General features: G+C 46.9%; 1 protein-coding gene across 3 annotated transcripts in view; it reads left to right on the plus strand.

The window, feature by feature from the left end:
* Positions 1–468: 468 nt before the first annotated feature.
* The window catches only part of PSKH1 (protein serine kinase H1), a 38,129-nt gene continuing 21,336 nt past the window's right edge, over positions 469–17,261 (plus strand). For 2 of the 3 annotated variants that reach the window (XM_058422033.1, XM_040075024.2), the window contains exons 1-3: positions 816–1,057; positions 1,878–2,021; positions 3,119–4,144. In XM_058422033.1, the coding sequence (XP_058278016.1) occupies positions 3,206–4,144 (939 nt within the window). In that variant the 5' untranslated portion in view covers positions 816–1,057; positions 1,878–2,021; positions 3,119–3,205. Of the gene's footprint in view, positions 514–815; positions 1,058–1,877; positions 2,022–3,118; positions 4,145–17,261 lie in introns of those variants that run through there. The other variant, XM_040075022.2, reaches the window with a different exon arrangement.

Consider the following 17,261-nt stretch of genomic DNA (forward strand, 5'->3'; position numbering starts at 1 on the left):
GGGCGGTGAGGGAGGCCCTGGGGTCCATGGGGGTGAGGAGCTCCAGAGGCCCGTGGGGCTGAGGGGTCCTGAGGCTGAGGAGTCCGGGATGGGGCTGAGGGGTCCCAGAGCCCTGAGGGGTCCCAGGCGGGGCTGAGGGGTCCATGCGTGGCTCAGGGGTCCCAGGGGATGCTGTGGGGTCCCGGAGCCCCTCAGGCCCCCCGGAGCCCCTCAGGCCCCCCGGAGCCCCTCAGGCCCCCCGGAGCCCCTCAGGCCCCCCGGAGCCCCTCAGGCCCCCCGGAGCCCCTCAGGCCCCGGAGCCGCGGGCGGTCCCTGTCGGGTCCGGGCTCTGGGCGGGCGCTCCCGGCGGCGCCGGCAGGGGGCGGTAAAGCGCCCCCGCCCTCCCCGCGCCTCGGCCCCGCCCCCCGCCCGCTCCGCCAATCGCCGTGGGCGGTGTCCCCGCCCCTCGGGCGTCCCCGGCGCGCGGTGATGACGTCAGGAGGCGGTGCCGCGCCGCGGCCGGAGCGGGCCGAGGTGAGTCCGGGATCGGCGCCTCCGGGACCGCCCGGCCCGGCACCGGCTCCGGCTCCCGCTCCCCTCCCCTCCGTTTCCCTCCCTCCGGGGGCGGCGGTCGTGCGAGCGCGGCGGGCCTCGGCGCCTCAGCCCTGCCGCTGCCCGGGACGCTGGGCCGCGGGCACGGGCGGGCCGGGGAGGGAGCCTTGCCCGCTCCCGGAGCGCCCCTTCAGTGGGGCGGGCCCGGTGCTTCCCAGGCCTGGAGCCGAACCTACTGCGGGACGAGCTCCCTGCACGGGCCCGGCCTTGGGTCCCCTTTCCCTTATAGCGACAAACGGCCTGGGTTGGGATGAGTTCTGAAAACAAACAGTTTTGGGAATCCCGTTTGGTTTGGCTGATTCTGGCCAGCCCCTGGCTCCGGCACAGCTGCCTGCTGTGCTGCAGCAGCCCCAGCCCCGGTTTCCCCTCCGAAATCCACCAGAAGCTCGCAGTGGGAATGCCAGGTTATGTCAGGTTGATGTCAGGCAGTGAGAGGCACATTTGAGATGTGTTAGTGAGACGGCAGGTGAGGAGCTCCAAGGCGAGAAGCAAAAATCCCATGTTCCTTCCCACCACTTCCAGCTGAAGCTCAGATAGTTTGCCACACAAACAGTTAGTTTGCCCCCTGCCAAGTGCGTGATTTCCCACTCAGAGAGCTGGTAATGCTTGTAACTTATCTTGATTCCTTTCCCCATGTTCTTGGTGATTACTACACAGGAGCACACCCTGCACTAACGTGGAGTTAAGCATTTTGTTGCTGACTCTGGTCTGCAGCTCTGGGGTTCTGTAGCCTTCACTGGAACACTTAAGTGTACAAGGAGGAGCCACTGACATGTTTGAGTTACTGCCAGATCTTATTTAATGCCATTAGTGGATTTATAAGTGATATTTTCAGGCGTTTGATCCTTCTGTTTGGTTTTATTTATGGGTGGGATGTTTTACACAAGTCCTTCTCTATGTGTTGAATTACTCTGTAATAATCTTGTTTATGGATGCTCTCATTCAATTTCTCTGTTAACTTAATATGCTTTAAGGTTCAGTAATGCTGGGAAAACTGTCCATGGGAGGCATTATTCAGGACTAGCCAGAGCTCTTAATTTTTTATCCCGGTGCTTTAATCCGAATGAAGCCTCACCTCCAGGGCAGTGCTTGGTGAAAGTCAGCTAACCTTTCTGTGAAGTTGTGTTTTATTTTTAGTGCCCGCACCCTACTACAGGCATGTCTGTGCATGGCTGGGTTGTTTGACTTCAGGGTGCTGCCAGAAGGGAAATTCCCCCTTGAGAAGTTACTTTGATGATGTTTGATCATAAAACTGAATCTTAACTAAAACCTGGTTTTCTTTCCAGGTGGGATGAAGAGTCTGAACTTCTTCCAGGTGTCCCTTTAAAACATTTCTCCCTTTGGAAGACCAGCTGGGGTTCCTTTTCTGCTGTTCATGCTGAGCAGTTGCCTGGGGAGGTGGTGTGTGAGTGGAGATACACCTGGTGATGGTAAGGCCTAAAATCACATTTTCAAGGCTAATGGTTTTCTGTAGCCTCCTGTGAAGGCTCAGGCACATGTTGATGGGCTCCGAGTCAAAAAGGGCAAATGTGAAACTGCCCAGTGACTGCCAGAGCCACCAGTGGCTTCACCAACTCTTGACCAGTCATATTCTTTTAATCAGCACATAAAGACTCGCCCAAGTGCAGCTGGTTTGGTTTTGTTGGGATACAGTGTGAATGAGCAAGAGCTCCCGGTCTGGAACAGCTGGTTGGAATTCCACTTCTAACAGGCAGCTCCGTATGGAAAGCCAGAAGTGCCACTTGGTGCCTAAAGGCGTAAAATAAAGAAAGATGTGAAAGCCTGCCTTGAGTTCTCAGGGTTTGCAGGATGAGGGACTTGCTGACTGAAAGCTCCTCTGGGTAAACGAACATTTCCCTTTCATCAGGGGCTGCAGCAAGTTCAGTGGTAAAATGCACCTTAAAAACAATGTGCTTCCGGCTGCACATTCCCTGCCTCTTCTGCTATTCCACTGATCCCCAGCAGCAAAGTAGTGAGAGGTTTAAGATAGTATACAAATTCAATATAAAGAGAATCTTGGGAATATGGGTCGTGTACAAGTTGCTGAGGTGCTTTATGGGCCTTCTAGTGAGCAAACTGAGAGCTATAAGGTTTAGATTGGCTCCTGACTGAGGAAGTTGGGCAGATCTAACAAAACTAAAGAAAATGCTTGACTTTTTCTTTTATTTGATTTTCATTAAGCAATTGTGTCTTGACAAAAAGACCTCCAGAAGTCTTAGGCAGCCTCAAGTGCCCTGTGACTGATTCAGTGCTCAGCAGGGAGCAGAAAACAAAGTATCCCTTATAAAGAGAGATACTGTGATTTCAATGGACACATCTGTTCTGGCCGTGACTGGGTGTGTGTAGGCACTACCTTCACTCCCTTGTGATGAAAGCAGCAGAACACTGTGCATGTTGTGTAGTAGAGAGAAGTGAAAATCCCATATTCTCAATTTGTGATAGCGCGGCCCTATTGTTTTGATTTTTCCCTCCGTTTGAATCTTTACAACCTTGATTCCTCTTTGTTTCTTCTCGTTCTTTTCCTAAGACTCAAATGTGGGAATTGCCCCGGATGTGGTTGCTGCTGATGCTCCCTTGGGAACATGCCTTGATAGGGAATTAGCACCAGTCAGTGATGGGCTGTGGGACAAGCAAAGTGCTTCCCGAGCCCCCCAAAGATGTGCAGCTCGACCTGGTTAAGAAAGTCGAACCTTACACGGGCCACAGCGACATATACAAGCATTTCATCAAAGATGACTGCGGGGCTGTCATCAAAGCCGGCTCTCCCTCCCCCGCGCACCACACCAGCGCCTGCCCCGGGAACCCCCTGCCCGCCCACCAGCCCGAGCCCCGCAGGAACAAAGTGGCCAAATACCGCGCCAAGTTCGACCCGCGAGTGACGGCCAAGTACGACATTAAGGCGCTGATCGGGAGGGGCAGCTTCAGCCGCGTGGTGCGGGTGGAGCACAAGGCCACCAAGCAGCCCTACGCCATCAAGATGATCGAGACCAAGTACCGGGAGGGGCGGGAGGTGTGCGAGTCGGAGCTGAGCGTGCTGCGGCGCGTCCGCCACACCAACATCATCCAGCTCATCGAGGTGTTCGAGACCCAGGACCGCGTGTACATGGTGATGGAGCTGGCCACCGGCGGGGAGCTCTTCGACCGCATCATCGCCAAAGGCTCCTTCACCGAGAGGGACGCCACGCGGGTGCTGCAGATGGTGCTGGACGGGGTGAGGTACCTGCACACTCTGGGCATCACCCACCGCGACCTGAAGCCGGAGAACCTGCTGTACTACCACCCGGGAACAGATTCCAAGATCATGATCACGGACTTCGGGCTGGCGAGCGCGCGGAAGAAGGGAGACGACTGCCTGATGAAAACCACGTGCGGGACGCCGGAGTACATCGCTCCCGAGATCCTGGTCAGGAAGCCCTACACGAACTCCGTGGACATGTGGGCGCTGGGGGTGATCTCCTACATTCTCCTCAGCGGCACGATGCCCTTTGAGGACGACAACCGCACCCGCCTGTACCGGCAGATCCTGAAGGGAAAGTACAGTTACTCAGGCGAGGTGAGTGTGCTGAGGGGAAGTCGAGCAAGAAGCTCTGCCACAAAGGTGTGTGACGACCCAGAGCTGGCTGTCGTGTGGGTGCTAACATTACCAGGGGTAAAAAAATCTGTGATTCTGGCTGTTAAAATCCTTTCCTGTTTTCTGTCTGCTCCCAGTGCAGCATAGCGAGCTCCTTTAAAAAGATGTGTGCACAGAAAGAGGAAACTTGCTGTAGAACAGAACTGGAATGCTTGTTGGTTTCTAGCTGGGGGGACCTTGGCTGTGGTGAGCTGCTGTTAGAGGCTTTGCAGTTGAAACTTGTGCCAGGGTGTTTGAAATGTGGCACATGTATCACTAGTCTGATTTCTGACACGAGTCCAAGTGTAGTATAGAAAACAGCTTTGCTGAAAGACAGGGTTATGGCAGGCAAGGGGCACTTGCTTCTTCCGTCTGGGGATGGGATTATTTCAGAACTTGATCTGCATTTTGCTTCCTGAGCTTGGTATGTGAGAAAATGGAGGATTGAAGGATAGCTTTCATAGTTAAGTATGGAAAAAGGAGTCTTGGGGGATAATTTAGGCATTCTGTAAACGATAGTGGGGCCTGTAGGTGCTTCTTGCTCTTCAGAAGAAACAGTTTGAAGTTAAACACTTCTAAATAACATCTTCACACTTTCCCAGTTGATATTTGGAATGAGTGTTGTTGTCATGTCCTTGCCATGCCATGCCCTTGACTATTGAGTGCAGGTCTGTGTTCTCTGGATGAAAATACAGAGCTGAAAAGCTTGTGTAGAAAGGCAGTGTGAATAGCCAAAGGCATGGCCTGGCTTCTGTTTGAAGAATGAGTGAGCAGACTAAGGGCCCTTCCTCCAAAAAAATTAACATTTGAAGGGGGGCTGGTCAAACTCAGTGCAGCCGTAGGCAATCTGGAGAGAGTGAATTGAGTGTTTTGAAGGTTCCCTGGGGTAGTTTACTTTGATGTCCACTGGTTCTTGTGCCAGAATGGACTGGTTTTGAGAAATATTGTGAATTGCAACTAGGCCATGGATATTTCTTGGTTGTACTTGCAGAGGTAGCACATGTGCCACACAGAAAGCATTAAACTCTCTATTTTGAAAGTGTCAGTGCACAAGCCTGAGGCATTTTCTTGTTATGCCACCACAAATTACACACTTTAGGAGGCTGTTATGGATACTGTGTGTGACATGAGTGGTTGTTTTGGAAAGCTGTCGATGCTTTACTGCTTGGAAAGCAAATATGTGTCAGCCAGCAGCCTGGGTGCTTTCTGTTCCTCTAGAGAGAGCCACGGAAAATGGATGCTTTAATTTACCAGTGTAATTAAGCCTATGCCCCTCAATTGCACAGTGCTTGACTGTAGGCAGGTATTGGCAGGAGATGCAGTAAAGAGGCTGCTCATTTTGTGAATAAATTCTAGGAGAAAAACGAAGTGAGCCAGAAGTTTAAAGGTGTCTGCTGTGTTTCCCACAATCTTTCCAGCACTCTTAAAGCCATCTCCTGGGTTTTTAAATGCTTCCGAGGTTTTGATGTTCACAGGCAGTGGCTCTTTTTTTATTGTGTTACACTGGAAAAGGTGGGAAAATGTCAGAAATGAGGCTATTGATGAATTTGTCAGACTAATGGGAATGGCAGGAGCTCTAAGTCCTGGTTTCTTTGTAGTAGGAGTGGGCAGAATACTCTGCTGAAGGCATCTGTCTTGGATGGATGCAGGAGCAGAGGTTTCATGGGAACAACTGCTTTTCTTCCCTGTAATCTGAAAGTTGAGGATCTGAAACAAGAGGAAGTGTTGAAAACCTGTGAACCATAGTGCCCAGAGCTGACAGCTTGAGCTGTGTGGCTCAGACAAGTTCCAGTGGGGAAGGAGGGAGCTGTCTTCAGGCTGAACCATGGCAGGCAGCAGCAGTGGCCTCAGTGTCGGTGCAGAGTCCTGCTTTTTGAAAAGTCTGACCCCAAAATGTGGTCACAGAGGATAAAGCCGGATTGAAAGAGGAACAAAAGCCAAGATGCACGCTGACCTGAGAAGCAGCTCCATTTTCTTGGAAAAACAAGTGATCTCAAGTCCAGCTAATGTAACTGCGTTCTGACGGGGACCCTCTTACCCCTGCTCCTGCTCCTGGAGTGTGAGGTCTGTTTGAAGAGGCCATTAGCAGATCAATAGGAGAGGTCTCCCACAATAGGTTATTCAGGTACTGCTGACATCACTGCTCTGATTATCTCTTGTATCTCCTTCTATACTTTTTGAACTGCTTCGAGTAATGGCTAGGATGAGGAAGGAAGGACAGCTGGCTTTGTAACTTGGTGTGCTTTTTTATCCTGAGCATCCTGAGTAAGGGTTAGGTGAGCTATTGACACGGCTTTGAATGAAGCCTGCTGCAAAATCATTCTTTTTAGCTTGTTTTGTTAGAACTTACTAAAAAGAATGTTTGGACGTATTTTTAATTTAATTTTTAATTGAAATCTTGGAGTTAAAACTGATTTCTGGGATCTCTTTGTAGCTTAAAATGTTGAATGAGGACTAAAGCTGGAATTCCATTCTTCGTTTCCTTTGAATTTGAAAGTGCAGAATTGAAGGTCAGGCCATCATTATCCTGCTAGGACTGGCTTGCTCTGGTTCTGTTTCAAAGCTTCTCTTCTGTTGAATACCAGTACTTTTATGTTGCTTTACACACCTGGGAAATTGATGGAATAAGTGGCAGAGAATGTATGCTATGGTTAAATTGGGAAACTTAGCTAAGGTGTATGGATTGTTCTGATTTTGATATCTCATCTGGGCAAATAATTTCTATCATGGGCTGTTCTCCTATTCATAGAACAGAATCAGCTTTTTGTGGCATGCTCACAGTGGGTGAGGTTGGTGTGTGCTGCTGTGGGAACATGCCTTAATCAAATAACCAAAAAAACTCATTCTAAATAGTGATGCTGGTGGATGCACTGCTAGGATAGACGTGTTTGATATATGAAGGAAGTTTGGCATTGCAAGTCTGTAGGAGCTCTGCAATGGACTTAGCAGCCTGTGGAGAGATGATCTAGTTCAGTGTGACTTAGATTTTCCAATGGTTTCTGATAAAAATCCTCACCAAAATCTCCTGAAGGAACTTTGCAGCTGTATTGTGATAGTGGTCTTCACATGGATCAGCAGTTTGCTGATCAGCACAGATGTGAAATATGTGGTCAGTTCCATAGGGAGGGACTAAACCAGCGAAGACTGAAGGATCTGTTCCCTTCTGCCTAAAAGCCAGCAGGAGAAAGTTCCCTAACAAACCTGCACAGTCTCTGATGATACAGATTATTCAGAGGGTGAAAACGAAGGCTGTGGACCTTGGAAGTTTACCTGATTTTGAAGAGCAACTGGACAAATTAATGGAAGACATCTTGATGGAGAGAATGACCAAAGGTCAGAGGAGAAGCCTGACTTGGAAACTGCATGTGCACTGCATTTCTACTTTTCTCTCCTTGAACATTCAGAACACTTATGATCTTCTGCCCTAACTTGGAGTTTAAAGCACCAGGTTCAATGCAGGTGTTGAGTAAACTCTGCAGATCCTATATGGATAGATTCAGGCTGGAAGAATGCCCTTAGTTACAGGAAAACCAAGTTACTCTGGATGAGTAGCATGAATGGTGTTCCCATAACAACAAACTCAGTCTGTGTGAGTAAAAAGATAAACCACTTTCTCCCCGAGCATTTTTTCCTGCCTGCAGCTGAGAGCAGAAGCAGGAAGCACAGAGAGTGCAGGCAGTGCATTAGCAAACAAACTACCTGTGCTACCTGGCAGAAAGCAAGATAAATTTGAAGCCATTCCAAGGCAGCTGATGTGTGCTTACAGGATGAGTCCTTACCCAAGCACGTCTGCAGAGCGTTTCCAAAGTATCCTTGTAATTGTCCTCATTGTGGGGGCTGGTTAAAAGACTGAGGAGGACTTGTAATCCCTCAAATCCCTTGTGACACATAGTGGAGGAGACAGGTGACAGGCTTGTCAAATTTTAGTATTAGTTTCCTGCATTTATTCAACGATTTGAGAGAGAATCTGGTTGAGTTTGAATCCAGACTGCTTCTGAGTCAGTTGTGAGCTGGTTGCTGAATCGCCCATCCTGCCCCAGAGGGACTGATCAGTCATTGCATTATGAATTATGATGGCTGTGGTTGGATTTCCTATCAAAAGACAAACTTAATCTAAAAAAGGCACAAGCAACAAAAAGAAACTGTAATTATTCTTGGTAACCTCCTTCCCCTAAAAGTTACAGATGGAAATGTATAGTGGCAACTCAACTTTCTATTCTGCTTACTTGTATTTTACTGTAGAAACTGGTCTCCTGTAAGAGGAAAAAAATTATACTTGCATATCAGAGAAAATCTCTCCATAATCTTTATCACTTTCGCGAGAATTCAGTCAGTATAGGACAAGCATTCTGAAACTTTGGATGAGGTTTTGTACCTAAGTTTTGCAATGCAGTAAGTTTTGCATCGATGCTGTGGCAGGTCTGGCTGGCTGCCAGTCCCAGAGTAACTCCTGCATGTTTGTACTTTTGGTCACTTAAATGAATTACATATGCCTCTGTAATTAAAAAAACAAACCAAAACCAGTTTTTTTGTTGTTTAAATGATAAAAGTACAACCACTTTATCAAAATATACCAGTTTAGGAAAAAAAAAAAAAATTCATACTGTATTAGCTTTATTTTCTATTTTGTACTTAGTTTGCCCCAGAAATCTGTCCGGGTGTTTTCCTGCAGTTCATACCTTTAATTATCTTTAAGTTTTGTTACATATCGTTGAGTTTTGTGTAATATGTGCTAATTAAATTGATTAAAGGGTAGCAACTGCCCTGAAAGAGGGAAAACTCTGGTGATCTTCTTGCAGTAAATCTCCTGTTTAAGGTGGGCAGTAAGGCAAACTGGCTTCCCTGAATTTGGAAGGGAGTATGTCTTTGGGAAAACATTCAAAGCTAGTTTAAATTATAGCCAGGAACAGAGAAGCACCACTGCCCTCTAATTCTCCCTTGGTCCTATATAATTTTTTAATACAGGAGATAAATTCCCGTATGTACAAGAGGTCGGAAGAGCTGGTGGGTGCCCCCCTTTGCTGAAGATTTACCTTTGCAAAGTGTAGAGCTGTTCTTTGCTCTAAGGGGAGCTCAGTGCAGAGCCACCTGATTCTTCTGGAAGTTCTCCCATGGCTCAGTGCCTGGGGGGGTCTGGGTGCAGCAGGACCCCTCCCTTGTGGGGTCCCCAGAAGGCCTCACTGACACGTGGTGTTGCCCTCCATGGCTGTGCCAAGATGGTCTTTAGACCCATTAGATGCTTTTGCAGGGCAGTCATCACCTTGGCCTCTGATGTCTGTGCCAGAAGAGAGATTTCAAAGCAGCAGGGTGGCCAATTTTCCATTCTTTCCCCTGGAGTTTGAATGACCCAAGCTGTTGAATATAGTGTAACAAAGAAAACAGGGACGGGGCAGCTGAAGGCAAGATTTTAAAACACATTTGCAGTACTTATTGGCATGAGCATACAAGTCTCCGGGACCACGTTTTAGCCTTCTTGGGGGAAGAAAGAGCTTTTTACTTAGAGCAGCTGCTGTTTTTTCCTGTGAGCCACATTAGGTGGTACAAGTGTTTTACAATAGTCCTGTTCTTAGAGCAATGCCGGCATTTTTTTCCCTAAAAACTAGAGCTGGCTTTTTTTCCTGTGTAGGGAAGAATTGTTTTTTATATAAATTGTTGAGCCCTTTGCCTGGAAAAAAGTAAAAACCCATCAATTTACAGAGGAATGTGCTTTTGCATTTCACATGGCTGTGTGAAAGCAGTGATTTTGAAGTAGAACAACGAGAGTGTTGGCGAGCTGCAGTCGCAGGGCTCTGCTGAAAAGGGCACTCTGCTCTCCTTTGAAGAGCTGGAGCACTTGAACAGGATGAAAGCTCCTCTCCAAGCCAGGCACAGAACACTGAGGCAAGCCCAATAAATGGACTTCTCTTGGCTTCTGCTCTTTCTTTTCTTTTAATGCACCAGCACAGTGGGCGTGAGGGTAGGTGTGTTTGTGTTGCTCCATCTCCAAGAGCTGAAGTGTTTGTTCCAGATCTGTCCCTCTGCAGGAAATGACATCTTTGGAAATGTGATAACCTCAATTAAAACCTGGAAAATCCTCCATCCTCCTGCATGCATCAGTGACCATGCTCCTGCAAAAACACAGCATAGTGCATTGGTAAACACTTTATTTACAGGAAGGGAAACACCTTTTCCAGTGAAAGGGCTTTGAAACCAATGTGTACATTTGAAAATCAAAGCCCACCTGGCTCTGGCTGAGTCTTAGGATTCTTTTTTGAAGGTTGTTTCCTCCAATGGAATTGGTGTCACAAGGACCTTTTTCAAAATCACTTCTTTTGCCTTTTTACTATGTACTCCAGCTTACATTGCCACAAAACAGTGGAGAGAGCCCCCAGTGCTAGGGCAGGGTAAGCAAGGAGAGGGGTGATCTTCTCTGCCTACATCTGCCATTTCCATTCTGCAGCAGCCTGCAACACTCAGTGTTAACAGTTTATATTTCACAGAATGGTGCATGTCATCAGGACAGGGTGGAAACTGTCTAAGCCTCAAAGCCTCTAGAAGCAAAGAAAGCAGGGAAGGAATCTCCATGGGGAAGAGGAATGTGGGTTTTTTCCCAATGATTTCATTCACAACCCTTTGTCCTTAGGGCTGCTGTCCATACCAGTAGTACCTGCAGGTTCAAGGCAGAGTGAGGGACAGCAGCTGAACATTTTGATTAAGATTTTTGGGATGAAAGACTGGGTTTGGGGAAGTGGTGCACAGTGAATGGCACGTAATATAAGGATGAAGGAAGGCAAGAGCCACATCTGGGGGGGGAAGGATTTACAATAGTGCTGTGATTTGACATATATTTTCATTCCTTCATCTGGAGGCCCTATAAAATCCTGTTAATGGTGGAATAGTATTTCTGCAGAATTAGGGATGTAGGGATAAAGGACATTGGTAGGGTAGAAAGAGAACATTAAGCTGCCTCTGTACAGAATACACATTATTAACAGAAAGGATTTGAACTATCAGCTACCATTGGTGTCTTTGACTCCTTTACATTTGCCTAAAAATAGCCTAGGCCATTTCTTCTTTTACCTTTGGCGGATTGAGTCCTTGGTTTTCCAGCTGTGGCTCAGATGTGTTGTTTTTTCTGATACCTTAGTGGAGGTGCATTTTGAGGCAAGACATGCTATTGCACACTCATTAACTGAGGACCAAGGTTCAGAGAGTGAGAAGATGTGCTAATTCTGCAGTGGGAAGAGCTGTGACCTGCAGGAACCTGTCTGGTTCTCTCACTGCTGTTGGAGACATGGAGGTTTATCACAGGTTGTGGAGTGAGTGGATTGGGATTACAGCTTGCACTGCTTCCGCTGGATTTCCTTGAGGCCTCAGATGATTGTATGGAAGCACAACACCAGGACTGCATTGCAACTCTAGGGGCACAGGGAGGACTGGCTGGCACCTATAAAACATTTTTCAAGTGAGATTTCAGGGTGGTGCTGTAGAAGTGTTGCACTCTGGAGAAAATTCCAGCGTTGTCCTACCTCTGTTCTGAGCCCTAGGCTGAGGCTTTGAGGTTTCACAGATCTGACACCTGGCTGTAGTTCCAGCTGCTGCCCCGACTGCAGATTAAAAGCCACTTTTGTTTAAAAAAGCAGAGCTCTGTGGGGAAGGGCTATGAACATGTACCTTGCTGCAAATCACTTTGTGGCCTGTAATTGACCCTGACTTGGAGAGAGGCAATTGAACCTGATATATTTGGAACAATCTGGTGTTGAAAGGTGTTTCAGATTTCCTCTGACCAGAATTTGGGACTTCCCTAGCATTTGCAGTGTGCTCCTGCCCTGGGATGTGATGAAGGAGGAGTTAAGCAGTGTGCTTGGCATAGGTAGGAAGTCGAGGTTTTAATATCACGTAGTCGAAATCTCTTCCCAACCGCAAAAACTGTTTTTGGGAATTTCTGTTCATGTTGAGCTGGAGGGCTGAAAAGGTGCTTCCTAAGCCCAGAGGTTTTCTTGGCATTCTCTTTACCTAATCCCTGAAATCCCTAAATCTGACAAGATTGCAATTGCAGAGTTGAGGCTGTAGACAGAGGGAACTGGATTAGTTGTTTGGAGCTGGAAGGGGTGGTTCAAGCTGGCAGTGGTGCATCCAAGTTCACTGGTTTGGGGTATGAGCTGCTCCTCCTCCCTCTGGTCTCACCACCCCCTGCTTTGCCCCCCTGCTGCCTCGAGTGAGTGACAAGGCAGAAAAACCAGGCATGTTTTCCAATACCTTTGTTATTTCAAATGGAAGTTTTTATAGATTTTCCTGAAAACTGAGCTTTTACTAATGCACCAGATTAGTGTTGATTGGTGACACGAGAGCCGTTCACACAAGTCAAGGAGAGGCAGAACGTTCTGGAGGTGGCTGTTAAGAGATACCTGCTGTTCCTGCAGGGTTCCCTAAAGTGCTGGTGTGGATCCGTGCCTGGCTGTGCGCCTACAGCTCGTGGACTTCCATAATCATGGTACTCCCTACACATCCAGTGCTTCAGGCACTTCATGTGATTAACCAAAGAGTCTGGTTTTATATCTCACAAAAGGTAGAATTGAGCTTTCTGATATAAGTATTTGTGTATTTCCTGCCTTTGTCTGTGACTGAAGAGTAATTTCTAAGAAACTTTTTAATAGCCTGGTAATTTTGAGAATGATTATATGGCTCACATGTGAGAAAGGTTTCTCATTACAGCTGGGATGACTAAGAAGACTTTATATACTGTTTTATCACTGCTGATAGGATTGCCTGGGATACAGTTTCTTACCTCTCTACACTTAGTCCTTCATAGTTTTTTTTCATTTGCTTTTAGCTCTACAAGCTTCAGGAATTCTTGGTGGCATTCTTCAGCTACTGTTTTGCTTGAGAGGCTGATATTGCAAAACTAAGGAAAACTTGACACGTGATGGAGAATGTAAAATAATTTAATGGCAAAGTCCTCTCCTAAAGTTATAGGAGTTCCCACACCTCCAGTGTTTGGCACTGGAGCTTGGCAAAGATGGATCTGACGTTAGGGAGATCTTCAGCTATTTCATTAAAATGTTGCATGATCTCTTCAAACTTCCTTTTTGGAAATGAACTGTGAAGCAGGGAGAACCTGGGGACCAAATCTTGTATTTCCCCATGTTAAAAGTGGCATTTACTGGTGGCTCATCAGCAAAGTGGAACATGATAGAGATGGTGGTTCTCTGGAAATGGCTGAATGTCCAGAGGTATTTGATGGTTTATTGACCAACCCAGGTGAGGGAAATGCAGGTATGTTCATTATATTTGCAGATGACATTTAATTGGAAGGGCTGCAAAGGGCATTGAGTTCCAGGTAGCCCTATCAAATTTGAGCAATTCAGTAGCAGGTGCAGGTTTGGGGTGTTTTAAGTAAGTTAGTGAACAAAAATAGGTGAAGAACAGAAAATTAGGAGTTGTTGGCTTCTCAGAAAAGGATTTGTCTGTGAATCACAAACTATTATGTGAGGGCAGTATCGTACTCGCGGGAAAAGGTGAATATACTGAGGTGTATGAACAGAAAGGCAGCGTGTGGTGTGATCCTGCTGTGTTTAGTGGCTGCTGCAAGGTGCCAAGCTGAAGCTCTGACACTTCTGGGCAGCAGACTTCAAAAACACCGTGGGCCAAGTGGAGAGACTTGACAGAAGATCAACAAAAACACTTGTGAGTCAAAAAACCACGGTCTCCGGAAAGCTAAAACATTTTTGGCTGTTTGGCCTCGGGAGCGTGTTGTCATAGCAGTTTGCAAATATGTAAAAGGCTGCTTCAAAGAGGAAGAGGAATAATCTCTTTTCCAGATTATGTCAAACAAGAGCCTTAAATGGCACTTAGAAAGATTCACACTGAACTTTTAACAACACTGGTGTCTCCCGCTCCAAAAAATGTTTACCCAGAGGATTTCTGAAGCTGTCTTGCAGAACAAATGAGGCAGTCATCAGTCAGCAGTGAAGCATCTGTGGTGGATCCTTGGGGGACCATGGGATGAATTGGATGATCCTTGGGTGTCTGTTGCAGCCCTATTTTGCCCTGATTTCCCAGGGAAGCAAACTTTATGGAACTGTGCTGTCTGTCTTTCAGTCTTCCGGATTTAACTATTTAAATTCTAAGGTCGGTTTGAGCAACATGAAGGACTCAAAGTCGCTATGAATTTTGTGTAGTCAGTGGCTCAGTAAGAGGTAGAACTAAAGCACATTTCTTCCTGCAGGAAAGGTAATGGAATATCAGTCCAAATGTACCTGAAGCTGATCAGCACATTTATTTCTCAAGCATTCATGGTGCACTTGACCCTGTTAAGCATGTGGGATGGAGCCTGGGCAGGGATGTGTGTTGGAAGGAGGGATGTGCTGCTGCTCTAGGAGGGATATGACAGTGTTGGCTGGGGGCAGGAAACACTTGAATAATAGAAACCTTGGTTACAAGAGACCTTTGGAGAGCTTTAATCCCATTCAGCTTGAGACAGGAGTGTTGCCAGCACTAGGTCATGTTGGCTGTGATTTTGTCTTCCTGAGTCTTGAAGGGCTTCAGAGATGAAAGATCCTCCACCTCCCCACTGACCTTTTCCAGGGCTGCACCACCCTTCCCCTGGTATTTCCTGATACAGACTTTCCAAGGCACAGCTTCTCCCTATTGCCCCTTGTTTGGACATGTTGTGTGGCTCTGTAATCCTTGTGACTACTTTTAAATAAATGTAATGTGATATGCTATTAGATTGCCCTTAGACTTCTCTTTGTCAGGCTGAACAAGCCCAGCTCCTTTCACCCCTTCTTGAAGGCCGTGTGTCAAGGATAGTCCCTGGCTATCCTGGAAGCTCTCACCTGGATCCTCTCCACAGTCTTTTTGAACCTGGGGATGGCCAGGCTCAACAGTAGCTAGTATGATTCTACATAGCAAAATGAAATGTTTTAATCTTCTTTTGGAAAGAGAAATACCCCAACAATGTAGGAAAGAACAGGGTGGGATTTGGACATGGAAAAAAGATCACGTTGGTATGAGATTATTGCTGCAGAAGTAGGAATGTGTTACATTAGGGATTTTTGGTTTGTCCTTTTTCCTTCTTGCGGATGTGCAGTTTGGTGCAGTGTCAATGACATACTTTGTTTTTCAGCAGGATCTCTGTCTCCATCACTGAATAGCTGGGATGCTGAAAGAAATTGGAGAAGAAAATGCAGAGAAATGTGTTGGAATGGGATGTAGAACAGTTATCCTGCTCTGAATTCTAACAAAAATGTCCCAGATAGTGCCAGGAAAGACAATTATAATTGTGGTAAACCTAGCAAGCCTATTTAGTGTGTCTCCTGATGTTTTGTTTGCTTTAAAGTGGGTTATATTCACCTTGCCTACCCAAAACAGTGTTTTCTGAGAGAAAACCAGGAATGGCATTGGGCCACGCTGGCCTCACTGGGGAAGCACTAAACCTGGGCTTTCAGGAAATGCTCAGATGAAAGAGGCATCATTTCACCTCCTCTGAAACTATGGCAGGGTTGGATTCTGGTTAAAAGTGAAAGAGTGACTATGAGGAAGAAGGGAGAGTCAAGCCAAAGAGTGGGGCAGCTGGGGCTTAGACATTGCTGGTGTTTGCAGCACAGCTCCTCATCTTGATCCTTGTGGGTCCCTTCCAGCTCAGGATATCTTAACGATTCTGTAATTCATCTGTGTGCTTGAGGAGGTTAAAGGAGCTGTCCAGAGCAGCAGAGGAGAGCTGGTGCCAGCTGGGGAGCAGGGGAGGGTTGGACTAGCAGCTAAGACTGTCTTAGGATTTACTCCCCCTTGTTCATTCCCTCGTAAGCGCCCAGGGCTTGTGCACCGACAGCTTGGAGCTTGCAGGAGGGGGTTGTGTCTATGTGGGAGGTTATAAGCTTATCTGTTCATCCCCCCACCACTGCACTAATCAGCGTGATGAAAGATATTCTTCCTCCCTGGGGAAGATCTTTCCTCCCTGTCAAGAACCACCATTTCTTAATTAAACTCTTACTCAGAGTTTGTACGTAGGAACACGTATTGACTTCGGCTCCAGTTCACAGCCAACACTCTCTTAAGGTAATAGCTCAGAGTGAGAGAACATCATTCAGCTCAAATCTGAATTTTTTGGGAATAAAAGCGCTGAAGATGTCAGGACAACCCAGATGTTAGGAACAGTCAGGGGGAGGTGTTTTCCAGTTTAGTTGCTGCAAATACTGCTGTGAGCTGGTGCTATATCAATACCTTTGGAGGTTTCTGACTCATTCCGTTTTCACGGCAATCTGCAGCACTTTATACTTGGTGATCTCATCTTTTCACCTGCATCCTTCCAAGTCCAGGTCTCTTAACCCTGAGCTTCCTTAATAGACAATTTTCCAGTCAAGGTAGTGGTTAAAGTCCCCCATGTGCAGCTGTAACTTGCTGACACATTTTTAAGAGATGTAAAGCGATCCAAGCTGGAAAATGGTATTACCCCATATTAACAGCTATTCCCTAAGCATTGCACTTAGAAGAGCCACCCCTGGCTGGAGAGAAAAGCTTTGTGTTTATTGTTTTTGTAGCTGCTGTAATTTTAGTGCATGATTCCAGCTGAATACTCAGTGCCTGTCCAGGGAAAATGGGCTGGCTATTTCCATTCGAAAAGCTGGGTTATAGAAGTTCACTGCAACAGATGGCTGTGCATACTTATAATGCTCTGGATTATTAAAGGGCTGTTGTATTTTCTCTTTCATCCTTCCTTTATTCCTCCTCCCCACATCAACAAATTAATGCTGAATGCTTGGGAATCTGCCCTGTGCAGACTTTAGCACGTTTCATCTTTTCACTGGACACTTTTTGTTCCAGCTCTTTAGAACCAGTTGGTTTTGATCACCTCGTTGCAATTGTTTGGGGGCTGAACGACGCCTGGGACAGTGTAAACCTGGTGTTATTGGAGCCCCAGCACAGCCCTAGGCTGGTTTGCTATGTCATGTGTCACAGCTGCTGTCCCCAACCTGCTCCTTTGGAGTTGACACTTTCTGCTTTCTGATGTCATGTGGGAATCTCTGAAATTAGACAAAGCTGCTGCATCATGCATAAATCGGTAATGCAATGAAGCGAG

The sequence above is a fragment of the Hirundo rustica genome, chromosome 11 (assembly GCF_015227805.2).
Source record: "Hirundo rustica isolate bHirRus1 chromosome 11, bHirRus1.pri.v3, whole genome shotgun sequence".
NCBI classification, from domain to species: Eukaryota; Metazoa; Chordata; class Aves; order Passeriformes; family Hirundinidae; genus Hirundo; species Hirundo rustica.